Source organism: Thalassophryne amazonica, chromosome 5, assembly GCF_902500255.1.
Source record: "Thalassophryne amazonica chromosome 5, fThaAma1.1, whole genome shotgun sequence".
In the NCBI taxonomy this organism is placed as follows: Eukaryota; Metazoa; Chordata; class Actinopteri; order Batrachoidiformes; family Batrachoididae; genus Thalassophryne; species Thalassophryne amazonica.
In genome coordinates, this window is record NC_047107.1 from 5,672,156 (window position 1) to 5,690,351 (window position 18,196).

General features: G+C 42.6%; 1 protein-coding gene across 2 annotated transcripts; it reads left to right on the top strand.

Annotated features, from left to right (window-relative positions):
• Positions 1–291: 291 nt before the first annotated feature.
• On the top strand, positions 292–17,476 carry unc119.1 (unc-119 homolog 1). Of its 2 annotated transcripts, XM_034169677.1 has the most exons (6): positions 292–538; positions 702–815; positions 16,047–16,155; positions 16,245–16,417; positions 16,501–16,635; positions 16,831–17,476. In XM_034169677.1, exons 1-5 carry the CDS (start codon positions 427–429, stop codon positions 16,611–16,613), a joined length of 621 nt encoding a protein of 206 aa, XP_034025568.1. In that variant the 5' UTR covers positions 292–426; the 3' UTR covers positions 16,614–16,635; positions 16,831–17,476. The 2 variants fall into 2 exon arrangements, with proteins under 2 accessions (XP_034025568.1, XP_034025567.1); XM_034169676.1 differs by having other exon boundaries at positions 16,501–17,476.
• The last annotated feature ends 720 nt before the right edge of the window (positions 17,477–18,196 follow it).

Below are 18,196 nucleotides of genomic sequence, written 5' to 3' on the forward strand. Positions count from 1 at the left end.
GGGCCTTTCAGGCCTTTGCTGGTCAAGCAGTGGAGGACTTTGATGCATGTGATGGAGCATTCTGTCCTGCACAGAAATCATGACCTCATAGAATGATGTAGACTTTATCATGTCCCACTGCTTGAAGAAAGTATCTTATGCAAACTGGCAGTAGGTTTGGGAGTTGATTTTCAGTTCATTTTCAACCCCAAACGGTCCAACTAGGAAACATGGACTTCTGTTAAATTATGAAGAGTGTTTGATTGGATGGAATGGGACTCAAAAATATCTAAATATAAAACGGAGCTTCAGCTTTGGAGCCTTGAATTTTTCATGACCTTTCACCCCATGAGTGACAGGACGGTTTGAATCCTGTTGAACTGCGTCTGGGCTTAGGTCATCAGACACCAGTCTTCCACAGTCACAGTCAATGTGCTGGGTCTGTCCATGTTTTTGGGCTTTTCCTGGAGCAGAGGACAATGGCTCAACTTCCTTTCTCTCTCCCTGCACAGCATGAAGTCCTGGATTTGTCCTCTGCTGTCATCTTACTCGAGACACAGTAAGCACATACTGAAACTAAAGCTGCTCCCTCTGTGTTAACCTTCTACGCACAGCCACACGATGCTCGTGCTCCAAATATTGGCACCTGGTCTCAGAGCTCAGAACCTGCTGCTAATCAGTACCTGACTCTGCTTGACATCTCTTGTTATTTCCCATTCCAGATTATCTTTGCACGCCTGAAGACAACATCTACAACATTGACTTCACACGATTCAAAATCAGAGACCTGGACACAGGGACTGTGCTGTTTGAGATTGCCAAACCTCCCAATGCTGGTGAGTGACTAGGAATGGTTATTGATAATATTTTATCAATATAGATGCCATTATCAATCTGATTCTTTATCGATTCCCTTATCAATACCTCTTGTGAATTTTCTGTGTACTGAATGTAGGCTTTACAGGTTTTCTATGTCAATAACATTTTATTGAGTCTTAAAGAAAATAAATATGAAATTGGTCACTGGATCCTTGATCTCTGGACATAAATAGAAATAAGCAAAATATCTAGTTTTTGGCAAAAGCATTTCAGATATGAGAGAAATTAAACTCCGTAGCCTCTGAGCTGAGCTCTTGCAGCTGGCTGCGCTGCATGTCATTCATAAAGAACGGAGGACGTCTCATTTTGGGAGAAACAAAAAAACGGGCGTAGTCGGGTGCAGTTTGTTGTCTGTATTGCAATGTTTCAAAAGGGGTGTCATTTGATTTAAAAGGGCAATTCGCTTTGAAGTTATTAACTCTGACCGAAATCTATCTTTCCAGCTTTACTCAGCAGAGAGCCGCGCAGCGCTTGGAGCTGTGCAGTTAGTCCCACAAAACAACGGAATGGAGGACGTTTCTCATTTCTTGCCCACAATAAGACGAGAGCCCCAGTTAGTGACTTTAATCAGAACAAAGGTGACTCACGATTGACATCTTTAAATTGGTTTGAGGGGGGTTAATGAAGAAATTGCGAACCTGCTGCTTCTGAAAAGCAGAGACCCAGTGGAGCAGTGGGTCACGGCACTGCTTTGTTGCTTTAAGCAGAGCCGCTGCAGAAAATAATCATTTCTCTATGTTGTTTGCAGTCAATGTAGTGAAATGATCATTTTCCCTATAAACACCCTGAAAAACAATGGCCGCTCCGGCGTATCGTGAACTGAAGGACCGATAAGGGAATCATTACGCAAAAAGACTGTTGATGTCGGTGGATTGAATCATTTCTTATCGACACGTGCATCTCTCAGCAGATGTGTCACTCCTCGTCAGTTTCATCAGCTGTGTCAGTGCCATTAATCCTCCTGGGTCTAAGGCCTTTTTTGGCCATTTCTCTCGCCTGGACTTTTTTTTAATTATGCTGTTATAACAACACCTTATGAGCCACAATCAAGTAGTATATCCCCTTTTTTTCAGGACAAGCTAAATTTTCATAATATACACACTTTGTTCTATTTGCATGAAGGTAGAAAAAGGTATAGAGCAAGAAATGCAAAGGAAAAACTTAGGGGAAAAATAAATCTTACAAATTTTTAATGGAAAAACACACTAAATACCAATGAATAAGCAAAGTCACAGCTGAAATATGATCTTGGAGGTCTACTTGACCGATGTGCAAAATTTTGAATTTCTGGAATAAGTAAAAAAAAAACTTTTTTTTTTTTTCTTCAATAAATAAAAAAGTCACTCATCCTGACAGATTAGGTGTGGTGGTACTCAAAAAAAAAAACAAAAAAAAAAAAAACAGTTCATGTCAGCCACCAGGCACAGAGGGACATCACATGGACAACATTTGGGTGGGTGGGGGATTCTTCAGGCTGGACAGGAGATGTAGATGGAGATTCTTGAGGCTCATCACTAAAACAAAAGAGAAATAAGTTACTTTGTGTATCTTGTAATACCTCTCATTATACTATTATTATATTATAACAATATAGCATTTACATGGTAATCTCACAAAGACAAGTCAGCAAAAATATTGACTTCATCCCCCAGGGGCCACACCTAAGTACTCCCCCCCCAGGCCGAAGGTGTGAAAAAGTGGGACAGACAGGAATAAAGGAGCTCCAAGCAAACTCTCAAAGTAAAACTACAATCTTACAGTCATTACACATACAGTACAGTATATGTGTGCATACTAGGGCTGCCACAAACGACTATTTTGATAATCGACTAGTCAACGATTATTTTTGCGAGTAGTCGACTAGTCGGAACATACATAATTTCCTAAATTAAGGCTTGCAGCATTTTCTGAGAAACGTCGGGATGAAAACATGAACATTTCCAAATCAGTGACTATTTCTTAGACTTCATTTACATCAATCATTCAGAAATCCAAGCAGTGTGGTACTTTATAGTAAATCTGTGTCAGGCAGGCAGTTCTCAAAAACTAAATGTCCATGCTGGAAGGAGACAAGTGAGGGAAGCCACCAAGACACAACTCTGGAAGAACGTTTGGCTTCTGTGAGTGGAGAAACTGGGAATAGTGCAACATTTTTATTTTCATCTTCATTTTACATATAGTCCCAACTTTTCTGATTTGTGGTTGTTTCTGTTGCATTTCTGAAATGACAGAACTGCTATAAAGAAAAGTGTGAACATTTTATTGTGTTTTAAAACTTTGTGGAGCAAATGCAAACATCAAACTCTTATAAAGAAGGAAAAAATACTCAGACGTGCAGGAAAACTTCGATATAAACTGAACAGAACAATGCAGGCTGATTTGACTCCCCATATTTTTTGTATGAATAAATCAGAATAAAATAAGAGGAAATTCACTTTGAAATGAATAAAACATATAGCTGCAGCTTATAATAACTTTGAAAAATGATCAAAATCAGCAGCTTGTATCTTTATTCTGACTCCAGTTCATTTTAGTGTGATGAAGTCATTTTTTTCTCCTCATCGGTCATGTTTTGTGCTTGAACACTACATTAAAGTAGACCTGCATTGAAATAAATGTGGTCAGATTTCAGAAAGAAAATAGCTAAAGTAATGGAGAGTGTGGTAGAGAGGTGAAGAAGAGAGTGCAGGCAGGGTGGAGTGGGTGGAGAAAGGTGGCAGAAGTGATTTGTGACCGAAGAATATCAGCAAGAGTGAAGGGGAAAGTTTACAAAACAGTCGTGAGACCAGCTATGTTGTATGGTTTAGAGACAGTGGCACTAACAAAAAGACAGGAGGCAGAGCTGGAGGTGGCAGAGCTGAAGATGTTGAGATTCTCTTTGGGAGTGACAAGAATGTACAAGATTAGGAATGAACATATCAGAGGGACAGCTCAGGTGGGACGGTTTGGAGACAGCTCAGGTGGGACGGTTTGGAGACAAAGTCAGAGAGGCGAGATTGAGATGGTTTGGACATGTGCAGAGGAGGGACCCAGGGTATATAGGGAGAAGGATGCTGAGGATGGAGCCACCAGGCAGGAGGAGAAGAGGGAGACCAAAGAGGAGGTTCATGGATGTGCTGAGAGAGGACATGCAGGTGGTTGGTGTGACAGGAAGATACAGAGGACAGGGTGAGATGGAAACGATTGATCTGCTGTGGCGACCCCTAACGGGAACAGCCGAAAGACAAAGAAGAATTTATAAGACCCTTGTGAATGCAGTAAAGTAAATCTGTAAGCCCAAATTTGTAATTCAACGGAAAAATCTTTGTTTAAAAATGACAAATTTGCAGCTAAAATTTAGCCCTCTGTGAAAACAGTTTGTACAGCCGTATTATTTCCATGACGTCAGGGACAAGACGACGCGCTCCCGCCTTCAGTCCGATCCCGCATTGAAATTGATTTTATCTGTTAGTAATGTTACTTATACACGTCCTGGTTTCAACATCCAAAAGTAAGCTGCAATGAATGTGAGATACAGATCTGTGTGCTCAGATCAGCAACGACATCGACAGCGGGCGCCGTTCTTCCTCTCCCGCTCTCTGCCTCCGCTGCGCTTATTAAGTCTGCGGGCTCGTTAACGAGCTCGTTAACCGCCGACGCGGGCCACTCACACCGCCCATGTCTGCTTTGCAGCCGGTGTTGTCAGATTCAGCGCACAACACCGGCATCACCTCTCTGTCTACTGAATGGAGCTGCAGCACACTTGGCACAAGTCCTGAGCTCGCTGTTTTAATGCGAAGCGGCCGGTACACCTGTTGCTGCAAGGACAGACTTATTGCGGCAAAATCCACAGCACCGCACGTCTCGGCAATCGAAGCCCCAGAGCTCCATGGACGCTGAGAGAGGTTTATATATTTTTAATGACTGGGATTCTTTGCGGGTCTCGCCTCCATATCCCGCGATGGTACCGGAGGCGAAAGACAGTAGATTTTCATTGCGACACCACTCAGTCAAACGGGCGTATGAAAAAGTCCCCCAAGATAATTTTCAAGCACAAATAAAAGAAATGTGTACTCACCAAATGTGCCGCAAGACAATATGAAGTTTTTAAAAAAGTAGATCCTTCCGTATAAGACAAGAAAAAGCTGCAGATGCAAACTGACGTAAATCCACAAATTACAATTGACGCAATGCATGCTGGGAGAGGGTCTTGTCCGTGACGTCTCGGCAGCGTCCATGATGAGAGGGACAATTGTTGGCAATTGGAGGGCTAAATGTTAGCTGTAAATTTGTCATTTTCAAATGAAGATTTCTCCGTTGAATGACAGATCTGGGCTTGCAGATTTACTTTACTACATTCAGAAGGATCTTATGTGTAAATGTAAGTCATTTTTTGTTCAAAAAATCTGACTGCATTTTTTACAAGATTGAACAAATAAATACCTTTGGAAAATAACAGCTGTTAAAGTTTAGTGTTCTCACCTGCTTTTTGTGATCTTTGCCTCTGAACATCACTGCAGCTTCTCCACAGCAGGGTTTTTTAACCCGTGTATGTGTAATCTTTGCTCAGTTCATTTATATATTCTCATTTTTTAAGGATGTTTTAAGGATATTTGACAGTTTATTTCTTCTCATGATCTTCTAAATTCAGTATACGACACGTACATGGTGTGAACAGGACGGTGCTGTCAGAAAAACACCGGTAGAGAAAGAGCAGAGAAAAGTAAAGGCAGTTCCACGTTTTTTTTTTTTTAACATGTTCACTCGGGTTAAAATCCTCTCTCTGCTCAGCGCTCGCTGTCTCACATGCACTGATGGTTCTCAGCAGAATGTAATGTCTCGTGCCTCCGTTCAGGAATCTCCCTCCCTCCCAGTCTGCAGCAAGTTGACTCCGCGTGTGTGTGTGTGTGTGTCACGTACACAGACACACACGCACACACACACACACACCAACAGCTCCTCCGGTAAACTGTGCATTTTAGACAGCTTTGAACAAGATGGCCACTGTTTTAATCAGCCGTCTTATCCAAGTTTGAACATTCAAATCACGGCAGGACGGCTCGCTACCTTGTGCAGTGCACGTACGTAATTGTGCATGATATACTTTGATATAGGCTCGTTATTTTCATGATTTGATCGCATTTATAGCCGTAAAAAGTGTCAGCCGAGTGACTACAAGCGTACAGAGTCAAAGCAGATCATTTTCTTGTAGACAAACAACCTTTGTCATGAGTATTTTGCGCTCTGATTGGAGAACACATTCAGCAGTCTGATACTGTGGAGACTTTTAACCCCTTAACGCCCATCGTCGCATATATGCTACAATCTCTGACTCAAATATGCAACTTGCCAAATTGACCTGTATGCCCGTTGTCGCAAATTTGCAACATATTATTATTAGAACATTATAACATAAAGTCATTACCAGAATACCCAATATTACTATCTAGTTTTTGTGCAAAAGTGAAATTAATAATGTCAGCATTATTTACCATCTACTTAAAGGCAAAAACACACACAAAACATTTTTTTATATACAGCTATATAAATTCGGGCGTTAAGGGGTTAAGTCACGTTTAAAGACTCATTTGTTTTCCCTGTTTTATCATTAGTTTTATGTGTTTTTTGTTCTTGTATTCTTTTATGGTCGTCTTTTTATTGTGTTTTAAATTTTTAATTCAGTTTTTTGTTGTTGTTTTATGTTGTGTGAAGCACATTGAGACGATTTCATCGTGAATTGGCGTTATATAAATTAATAAATTTGATTTGATTTTGATTGGAGAACCACATGTCACATGCGTAAGGCGCACGCTGCCGTTGGACAGGCATTTTCAGAGCTTTAGAAACATGGCTTGCGGAGGGCCAAAGTGGAAACTGGAGACATCCATTGAAAGCTCGTAATCTCAACTTTATTCTGCAAAAAAAGTAAGTTGATAGCTTCTACGGATCAAAGGATACATGCGAAAATGTAAAGCATACTCTCTGAGGTCGTATACAACCTCGTCGACCTCCGAGGGTTAAAACAGAGGTTTTAATCCTTTTTTATTTATTTATTTACACTTACTCACTGGTTTCTGGTTCACTCAGTCAATGCTGATAGAATAGTAACAACAATAATGGAACAAATAATGAATGTTTTTGAGTTCATTGGTACAAATATTTCATGAGGTGAAAAATGGAACGTACCATTCAGTGAGGTGAATGAAATATTTGTTCCATTGAAAGAACGGGATAACATTCATTATTATATGGCTGTGACACTATGCACGCTCTGATTGGCTGATTAACAGTTGGATATTTTCCCAAATCCGGACTGGTTACCAATGACAATCGGTCCGCAGCGTGTATTTTCTTTACTAACCAGGAAGCAAAAAACATGATTAGAAAATCCCAATCAGACATAAATATTCTCGATTTATATAAATGATGAATGTTTATGAGTTCAATAGTACGAATATTTCATGAGGTGAAAGCTGGAACAAACCATTCACCAAGGCGAAGTCGAGTTGAATGGTATGTTCCAGAGCAAAGAGATCTCCCTAGAAATGCCCAAATCAATCAGAGGGCTAGGTTTGCCCAATTTTCTTTTCTATTACTGGTCAGCAAATATTGCCAAGTTAATTTATTGGATTTCAAGTACAAAAGCAAGAGGGGTCCTACTTGGGCGTATATGGAAGTATTTTCTTATCCGGACACACCTCCCATTTCTCCAGTGTGCTCTCCACTGCCTGTAAAAGTTAAGAGCATAAAAAATCCAGTTGTTAAAGAATGTCTTTGAATTTCATTCCAGTTCAGAAAACATTTTAATTTCAGTACTATGTGTGGGCATATGCCCTTGTTTGATAACCATCTTTTTCTTGTATCCTAGAGTGAAGCAGGATTTCAAGTATGGCACAATAAGGGTCTGATCTTTTTTTAGTGACTTGTTCTCAGATGGCATCTTTGTAACATTTGAAACCCTTCAGCGGGATCATGCTGTACCAAGAACACATTTCTTTAGATACCTTCGGGCCTGAAGTTTTGCCAGAATTCATTACTCGTTTCCATATATTTCAGGCAAGGATACACTATATTGGACCAGGACCCAGTTGCAAGAGGCAACATTGCTAAATTATATAAAACATTGAAGGCTAATAATGTGTCTTTCTTGGGTAAAATTAAATCTGCGTGGGAGCAGGATCTCAATATTGAGATTACAGCTGCGATTTGGGATCATGCTGTACAGCGTATTCACTCCATCTCACTCTGTCTAAGGCAGAGTCTAATCCAGTTTAAGATACTACACAGATTGCATCTCACTGGAGTTAACCTGTCTAGGTTTTATACAAATACAGATCCTACATGTATTAGATGCCGCCAACAACCCGCAACTACTGGACATGTGTTTTACGAATGTTCATCCCTACACTCGTTTTGGAGCCTCATTTTTGATGCCTTCTCAAGCATCTGCCAATTAACAATTAATCCCAATCCACTAACAGCTATATTTGGTGTGCCAGACAAGGACATGAACATAACTACCCCTCAATCTAATTTTAAACAAACATGTTATAGTCTGTGGCCATAACATTGTGTAAAAAAAAATGGCCCTTTAATTTTTTTTTATTTTTTTTTTTTACTGTATAACTTAATTATTCTCTAGTTTTCCCACTCATACATTACCAATATGATTTACTTATCCACTCTATGCATATAATAGTCTTTTCTCTTTTGCTTTAACAGGTATTGCGATGGACTGGGGGGGGGGGGGGGGGGGGTGTAAAATGGTGTGCTGTTTAATTGTATGTTCTTGTATTCCTTTAAAAAAAAAAGTAAGTGAAAAGTTATAAATAAAGTTGGAAAAAAACTCTGTTCCACTGAAAGAATGCAAAAACATTCATTATTTGTTTTATATAATGGCTAAAATAGATCCTTGTGTGTGTGTGCGCGCAAAGTGCAATGCTGCCAAAGGTATGGAACCAAATTTGCATGCTAAATGGAACCAAATTGCACTCTAAATGCAATGCAAGACAAATGGGAATAATAATCTATGTCACGTGACATACAAAGCAGCAATCAAATGAGAAGGATCCACTCAGCCATTATATACTCGTAAAAATATCTAAACGCTATCTGAAAAAACATACAGATTGAAAGCTTACCAGCTAACGACCGGACCATCTGTTAAGCAAGTTCTTCATGGAGGTGAACAAAGCGAACAGGTCAGTAGCTTTTATATTCGGGTGATACTGTAAGTTTGCGTGTCTATTTTTTATATATATATATATATATATATATATATATATATAAAATCGGTTCTGTTCATTATTTTTATGGACAGAATTTCTAGGCGCAGCCAGGGTGTAGAGGGGGTCTGGTTTGGGAACCACAGAATCTCGTCTCTGCTGTTTGCGGATGATGTGGTTCTGTTGACTTCGTCAAATCAGGACCTTCAGCGTGCACTGGGGCGGTTTGCAGCCGAGTGTGAGGCGTCCGGGATGACAATCAGCACCTCCAAATCCGAGGCCATGGTTCTCGACCGGTAAAAGGTGCTTTGCCCTCTTCAGGTTGGTGGAATGTCCTTGCCTCAAGTGGAGGAGTTTAAGTATCTCGGGGTCTTGTTCACGAGTGAGGGACAGATGGAGCGTGAGATCGATAGACGGATCGGTGCAGCGTCTGCAGTGATGCGGTCGCTGTATTGGACCGTCGTGGTGAAGAGAGAGCTGAGTAGGGGGGCAAAGCTCTCGATTTACCGATCGATCTACGTTCCGATCCTCACCTATGGTCATGAGATTTGGCTCATGACCGAAAGAATGAGATTGCGGGTACAAGCGGCCGAGATGAGTTTCCTCTGCAGGGTGGCTGGGCGCTCCCTTAGAGATAGGGTGAGGAGCTCGGTCACTCGGGAGGAGCTCGGACTCGAGCCGCTGCTCCTCCACATCGAAAGGAGTCAGTTGAGGTGGCTCGGGCATCTTTTCCGGATGCCCCCTGGATGCCTCGCTGGAGAGGTGTTCCGGGCACGTCCCATTGGGAGGAGGCCCCGGGGAAGACCCAGGACACGCTGGAAGGATTATATCTCTCGGCTGGCTTGGTAACGCCTTGGGGTTCCCCCGGAGGAGCTGGGGAGGTGTGTGTGGATCGGGAGGTCTGGGCGGCTTTGCTTGAGCTGCTGCCCTCGCGACCCGACTCCGGATAAAGCGGAAGAAAATGGATGTATATATATATATGTATGTATATATGTATGTATATATGTATGTGTATATGTATATATATGTGTATGTGTATATGTATATATGTATGTGTATATGTGTATATATATATGTATGTGTATATGTGTATATATATATATATATGTGTATATGTGTATATATATATATGTGTGTATATATATATATATATATATGTGTGTGTATATATATATATACGAGGGCTGTCAATAAAGTAACGGTCCTTTTTATTTTTTTCAAAAACTATATGGATTTCATTCATATGTTTTTACGTCAGACATGCTTGAACCCTCGTGCGCATGCGTGAGTTTTTCCACGCCTGTCGGTGACGTCATTCGCCTGTGAGCACTCCTTGTGGGAGGAGTCGTCCAGCCCCTCGTCGGAATTCCTTTGTCTGAGAAGTTGCTGAGAGACTGGCGCGTTGTTTGATCAAAATTTTTTCTAAACCTGTGAGACACATCGAAGTGGACACGGTTCGAAAAATTAAGCTGGTTTTCAGTGAAAATTTTAACGGCTGATGAGAGATTTTGAGGTGATTCTGTCGCTTTAAGGACTTCCCACGGTGCGAGACGTCGCTCAGCGCTCTCAGCCGCCGTCGTCAGCCTGTTCAAGCTGAAAACCTCCACATTTCAGGCTCTATTGATCCAGGACGTCGTGAGAGAACAGAGAAGTTTCAGAAGAAGTCGGTTTCAGCATTTTATCCGGATATTCCACTGTTAAAGGAGATTTTTTTTAATGAAAGATGTGCGGACGGGTCCGCGCATCGGGACGCAGCCGACGCGACGCTCCGCCACAGGAAAAACACCTCTGTTGAAAGCCTTAAGGACAAGTTGGAACATGTCCTGCTGTTAAACAATTTCTCATATACTCACTCCACTGAAAGCCATCAAAAGCCGCCTGGATTTTACAAATGGTTATCAACACGGAGGTGTTTTTCCTGTGCCGCCGCACCGCGTCGGCTGCGTCCCGATGCGCGGACCCGTCCGCACGTCTTTCATTAAAAAAATCTCCTTTAACAGTGGAATATCCGGATAAAATGCTGAAACCGACTTCTTCTGAAACTTCTCTGTTCTCTCACGACGTCCTGGATCAATAGAGCCTGAAATGTGAAGGTTTTCAGCTTGAACAGGCTGACGACGGCGGCTGAGAGCGCTGAGCGACGTCTCGCACCGTGGGAAGTCCTTAAAGCGACAGAATCACCTCAAAATCTCTCATCAGCCGTTAAAATTTTCACTGAAAACCAGCTTAATTTTTCGAACCGTGTCCACTTCGATGTGTCTCACAGGTTTAGAAAAAATTTTGATCAAACAACGCGCCAGTCTCGCAGCAACTTCTCAGACAAAGGAATTCCGACGAGGGGCTGGACGACTCCTCCCACAAGGAGTGCTCACAGGCGAATGACGTTACCGACAGGCGTGGAAAAACTCACGCATGCGCACGAGGGTTCAAGCATGTCTGACGTAAAAACATATGAATGAAATCCATATAGTTTTTGAAAAAAATAAAAAGGACCGTTGCTTTATTGACAGACCTCGTATATATATAATAAACAAATTATTAACCAGCTGGTACGTGTGGAACCACATTGCGCTGCTTATGTGGAATAAATAAAAAAAGAAAAAACATACCACCCGGGATGCGAATTCCCACCTTTCAAAAGCTCTGATTCCCAGTCAGTGACTTTACCATTGGGATAAGGAGCTGTTCTTTGGAAGCTGCAAGACTCTGCCTCATATCAGGAAGGACATAGAAGTATTACAAAAAAAAAAAAAAAAATCACACACCATATAAAACACCACATTTATCAAGCGAGCAATACAAATATGATCCATCTGTTCCTCTGGTGATGACTCATGGTCACAGACATACAGTCATAAAATGACATGAATGAGAAGCAGTTCGCTCATCTCATTCATGTCCACATCTACTGGCTCATCTCCAAGCGGCCACACGCTTGTCTTGTGGACGATGTGAGGGGAGTCACTTTGTGTCTGCCCTCCACGTCCATGTCACATTCATGTATGTTCTGTTCTCTGCTGCCCCCTTTTGTTCTAATTTGATTATCGCATACCTTCATTTAGGTTCCCAGCTGTAATTCATTTACTCATCAGATAATCAGTATTTAGTCTCACCTGAGTTTATGTTCCTTGCGGGTCCATTGTTTGTCTTTGTCTTTGCTTAGTGTGTGTTCAACATCCATGTCTACTTTCCAGTGTTTATGGTTTATTGCTCAACCTTTTTGAGGTCCTGTGTTCTCCACCACTCCACCGGTTGTAAGTAATCTATTTTGGTTTTTTGCACTCCTCTGAAGATTGACTTAGTTTTTTCCTTGCCTCTCACGTCCTGGATTCCCATCTCCCTGAGTGGGTTAAGACTGTATTTTTTTTGTCCCCACCCTTCAACAGTTTTTGTGTCCTGCTCACCTGATGTGAATAAATCCTGCAGTTTTGAAATTCATCACTTGTCTGGTCTGACCTGCATCTGGGGTATATCTTTGACTCTGTTCCTGACACCTGACTTCATAACTGGTCCATCCTCTGCACATGTCCAAACCATCTCAGTCTCTCCTCTCTGACTTTGCCTCCCTCCCACCTGAGCTGTCTTTCTAATATGTTCATTCCTAATCCTGTCCATTCTCGTCACTCCCAAAGAGAATCTCAACATTGTTAGCTCTGTGTCCTGTCTTTTTGTTAGTGCCACCGTCTCTAAGCCGTCCAACATAGCTGGTCTCACTACTGTCTTGTAAACTTTCCTCTTCACTCTTGCTGATATTCTTCTATCACAAATCACTCCTGCCACCTGTCTCCACCCACTCCAACCTGCCTACACACTCTTCTTCACCTCTCTACCACACTCTTCATTACTTTGGACAGGTGACCCCCAGTATTTAAACTCATCTACTTTCAGCACTTCTACTCCTTGTAACTGCACTATTCCACTGGGCTCCCTCTCATTCACACACATGCACTCAGTCTTGCTCATACTCACTTTCATTCCCCTTCTATCCAAAGCATATCCTCACATCTCCAGGCTTGACTCAACCTGCTCTCTACTCTCACTACAAATCACAACGTCATCTGCAAACATAGTCCATGGAGACTTTTGTCTGATCTCATCAGTCAACCTGTCCATCACCATTGCAAACAAAAAAGGACTCATAGCTGATCCTCGGTGTAATCCCACCTCCACCTTGAATGAGCCTCTCATTCCTTCTGCTCATCTCACCACTGTCACACTGTCCTGTACGTCCTGCACTATCCCCACATATGTCTCTGCCACTCGATACTTGCTCATACAAAACCACAACTCTTCTCTTGGCACCCTGTAATAATTTTTCTTTAAATCCACAAACACACAATGTAACTCCTTCTGGCCTTCTTTATACTTCTCAGTACTCTCAGATCAAACATTGCATCTGTAGTGCACCTGGATAATGGAAACCGCAGAGTGAATATTCTGTTCCCGCACTTCTCAAGAGCCTTCAACACCGTCCAGCCCCTTGTGCTCCAGGAGAAACTATACAGGATGCGTGTGGTCCCCTGCCTGGTCACTTGGATCTCCAGCTACCTCACTGATAGGCCGCAGTATGTTAGGATGACGGACACCACGTCTAACCCTGTGATCAGCAGCACCGGAGCACCCCAGGGTGTGGTGCTGGCCCCTCTTCTCTTCACCCTGTACACTTCTTACTTCTGCTACAAGTCTGAATTGTATCATATTTGTAAATGACAGCCATTGTTGGATGCATCAGGGATGACAGAAAGGATGAGTACAGGAGCGTAGTCAAGGACTTTGCTGACTGGTGACACACAAACCATCGACAGCTCAACACCTCAAGGACAAATGCGCTGGTCATTGACTTTGGGAAGTCCAAACCAAGTCCGCAACCAGTTCTGAATGAGGTGGAGGCTGTGGATTTGTACAAGTACCTCGGGCTGTGGCTGGACAGCAAACGAGACTGGACAACCCACACCAACCACCTGTACAGGAAGGGACAGAGCGTCTGAGTCTGACGTCCTGCCGTGGCCATCTGATCGCTTTGGGTGTAGAGAGTCAGACTCTGAGTCAGTCTCAGCACAGTGAAGGCAGGGCAGACCACTTTTTAGAGGGGACTGTTTGGTCGGTGACACCGGGCCTCGACCGATCCGGTATGGAAATTTGATTGGTGCTGTGCATCTTTATTTTCTCTTGTTTTATGTTGGATGCTCTTCCTGACACAACCTTACTCATTTATCCGGTCGTGGGACTGGCACTCGGAGTGTGCTGGCTGCACCTCCTATGTGGCTGCATTAGATTTGATCTGTTTTGTTGTATGAAAATCTACTATGAAGCGGAGAGTGATGATGCAACATGCAAAACTTGCACTATGCACAATTTCTCCAGTCACAGCCACTGAAGCCTAGACCTTCTTCAGGGTTGTCTGAGTGTTTTGGTGGCTTCCCTTACTAGTCTCCTTTAATGATAACTCAGTTTTTGAGAAGTGCCTCCTTTAGATAGATTTACCGCACAGCACCATATTGTTTGTATTTCTTAACAAGTCTGTGACATACGAGGGCTGTCAATAAAGTTACGGTCCTTTTTATTTTTTTCAAAAACTATATGGATTTCATTCATATGTTTTTACGTCAGACATGCTTGAACCCTCGTGCGCATGCGTGAGTTTTTCCACGCCTGTCGGTGACGTCATTCGCCTGTGAGCACTCCTTGTGGGAGGAGTCATCCAGCCCCTCGTCGGAATTCCTTTGTCTGAGAAGTTGCTGAGAGACTGGCGCGTTGTTTGATCAAAATTTTTTCTAAACCTGTGAGACACATCGAAGTGGACACGGTTCGAAAAATTAAGCTGGTTTTCAGTGAAAATTTTAACGGCTGATGAGAGATTTTGAGGTGATTCTGTCGCTTTAAGGACTTTTCACGGTGCGAGACGTCGCGCAGCGCTCTCAGGCGGCGTCGTCAGCCTGTTCAAGCTGAAAACCTCCACATTTCAGGCTCTATTGATCCAGGACGTCGTGAGAGAACAGAGAAGTTTCAGAAGAAGTCGGTTTCAGCATTTTATCAGGATATTCCACTGTTAAAGGAGATTTTTTTAATGAAAGACGTGCGGACGGGTCCGCGCGTCGGGACGCAGCCGCCGCGACGCTCCGCCACAGGAAAAACACCTCTGTTGAAAGCCTTAAGGACAAGTTGGAACATGTCCTGCCTGTTAAACAATTTCTCATATACTCACTCCACTGAAAGCCATCAAAAGCCACCTGGATTTTACAAATGGTTATCAACACGGAGGTGTTTTTCCTGTTCCGCCGCACCGCGTCGGCTGCGTCCCGACGCGCAGATCCGTCCGCACGTCTTTCATTAAAAAAATCTCTTTTAACAGTGGAATATCCGGATAAAATGCTGAAACCGACTTCTTCTGAAACTTCTCTGTTCTCTCACGACGTCCTGGATCAATAGAGCCTGAAATGTGGAGGTTTTCAGCTTGAACAGGCTGATGACGCCGCCTGAGAGCACTGCGCGACGTCTCACACCGTGAAAAGTCCTTAAAGCGACAGAATCACCTCAAAATCTCTCATCAGCTGTTAAAATTTTCACTGAAAACCAGCTTAATTTTTCGAACCGTGTCCACTTCGATGTGTCTCACAGGTTTAGAAAAAATTGTGATCAAACAACGCGCCAGTCTCTCAGCAACTTCTCAGACAAAGGAATTCCGACGAGGGGCTGGACGACTCCTCCCACAAGGAGTGCTCACAGGCGAATGACGTCACCGACAGGCGTGGAAAAACTCACGCATGCGCACGAGGGTTCAAGCATGTCTGACGTAAAAACATATGAATGAAATCCATATAGTTTTTGAAAAAAATAAAAAGGACCGTTACTTTATTGACAGCCCTCGTATACAGTAAAATGTTCATGTGTTCATCCCCTGACTTGTCTGAAGGCAGTAAAAAGGATTATTTACTTGTTACATTAAAGGGTGCCATTACTTATGCAAGGCCTCATTTTGGCTAGGTCCCGTGCAGAATGAAGAGGATGGTCGAGATGTGGACACCAGTGCAGGGCGCTTTGTGCGCTATCAGTTTACTCCAGCTTTCCTCAGACTTCGCACCGTTGGCGCGACGTAAGTCACTGAAGACGACCATAAAGGCAGCAGCAGTCCTGCTCCATGTTCTCTGTGTTAAGTGTGTTTATTTTGTTTCCTGTCCTCAGTGTGGAGTTCACAGTGGGTGAACGACCCATCAACAGCTTTCGTATGATCGAGAGACATTACTTCCAGGGTAGCCTTCTCAAGAACTTTGACTTTGACTTTGGATTTTGCATTCCTAACAGCCGCAACACGTGTGAGCACATCTATGAGTTTCCCCAGCTGCCAGAGGACCTCAGTGAGTGGGCCTGGCTTTGCTCAGACTAATGTTTAATGGTGTGTTTGTTTCTCATGGTTAAAGTCTTTCTTTTCTGTGCGCAGTTTGCCAAATGGTGGATCATCCTTACGAGACCAGATCAGACAGTTTCTACTTTGTGGACAACAAACTTATCATGCACAACAAGGCTGACTACGCCTACAATGGCGGTCTGTAGTCCCCACAAGGAAATATGCGAAGTAAGTTTTGGATTGCTGCTGCCATGTAGTACATTTTTGGGTGGACATGAACTCTGCCCGTTTTTGGACATTCCTGTAAACTGCACCAAATTGATCCAAAGTGCTTCGATAGGACGTGGTGGATCCATCGATTCCTCAGTATCAGAGGATTGTTTCATTTGTCGCAGTTGACTCTTTGTTCTGTTTGACCTTCAGGCTTGACGTGACGCCTCACAACCTTTGCCTTAAACTGGTGTCTGCTGGAAAGGGACTCGTCACACTGCTCAGGGTGTGTTTGTGCTCGTCTTACTTCATTCTGACATAACTTGATGTTTATTTCAACGCCTTAGCGACAGCTATAGTGTGTAGCAGTAGTTATCCACAGTCATCTGTGCTTCATCTGGTTGAAGTTATATAATGAAAATGTTTATTACCATTTTTTCTTCAACTGGGGCTGGAGTATCTTATTGGTTTGTCATATCGGTGTTTTGTAGCCTTTTTCTGTTTTGCTTCTATTTTTTTAGCTGAACAAACATCGTGCCTTGAGACCTCGACCCATCACAGGTTCATGTGTTAATATTGACCAATTCAGATACAAGGTGAGGTTTTTTGGGGGGAAAAAGTAGTATCAACATGTGTTTTGTATGTTTTGATGTTTGATCATTCAGATACCAATTAGATTTGAAGTTTGTAAGTTCAGAGCAAAATCATGTTTTGACTGAGATCGTTGCTCCTGAACATGTACAGTTTTCCTTCTAATTAAAGAATTCTTCTCCTACTGCACGTTTCTGCCCGAGTCTTGTTCATGTCGGTAACCTTGAGGAGCATTGTTTACGTTTGTGACACACATGGACTTTCTGGACGTTCAAAACCGTTTGGTCTGTCCATTTTCTTCTTTTTATTCAGTGTGGAAACACCGTGTACTTTAACTGGCTGCAGGCCAGTTTGACATCACAGGGCCTTAAATCAGAATCTTTAGGAGCTGTTTTTTTTTCTCATGCTTTACCCTATTTTATGGAATATGCCACTTTTTTCCTAGCTTACAAGGTTCTGTGACTTAAATACTGAAAAAAAAAATCACTCGTTTGTGATTAATTGTATCAAAGTTTCCCAGGAAAGATGAGACTTGGTGGTGGAACAAAGAGCTCCAGGAAAGCAAAAGGAGAAAGAGGTTGGCGAAAAAGTTATGGAATAGTCGGAGAGATGAAGAAAATAGACAGCAGTATAAGGAGATCGGCGTAAGGCGAAAAGAGAAGCGGCAAAAGCTAAGGAAACGGCATATTGTGAGCTGTTGAAGAACTTGAACAGTAAGGAAGGAGAAAAGGACTTGTACCAATTAGCCAGACAAAGGGACAGAGCTGGAAAGGATGTGCAACAGGTTAGGGTGGTAAAAGATGCATATGGTCAGTGGTGGGCACAGTTCCGATAATCCAATAGCCGATAATTTTTGAAGATAATGCTTTCATTATGGGATTATCTTTTCAGATAACTTTGAAAACCATTATCGGACTAATTATCTTCCGATAAATTTTTGTCCAATAATTTTTAGACCATTAACGTGGTAAACAAAGCTGAACAGCTA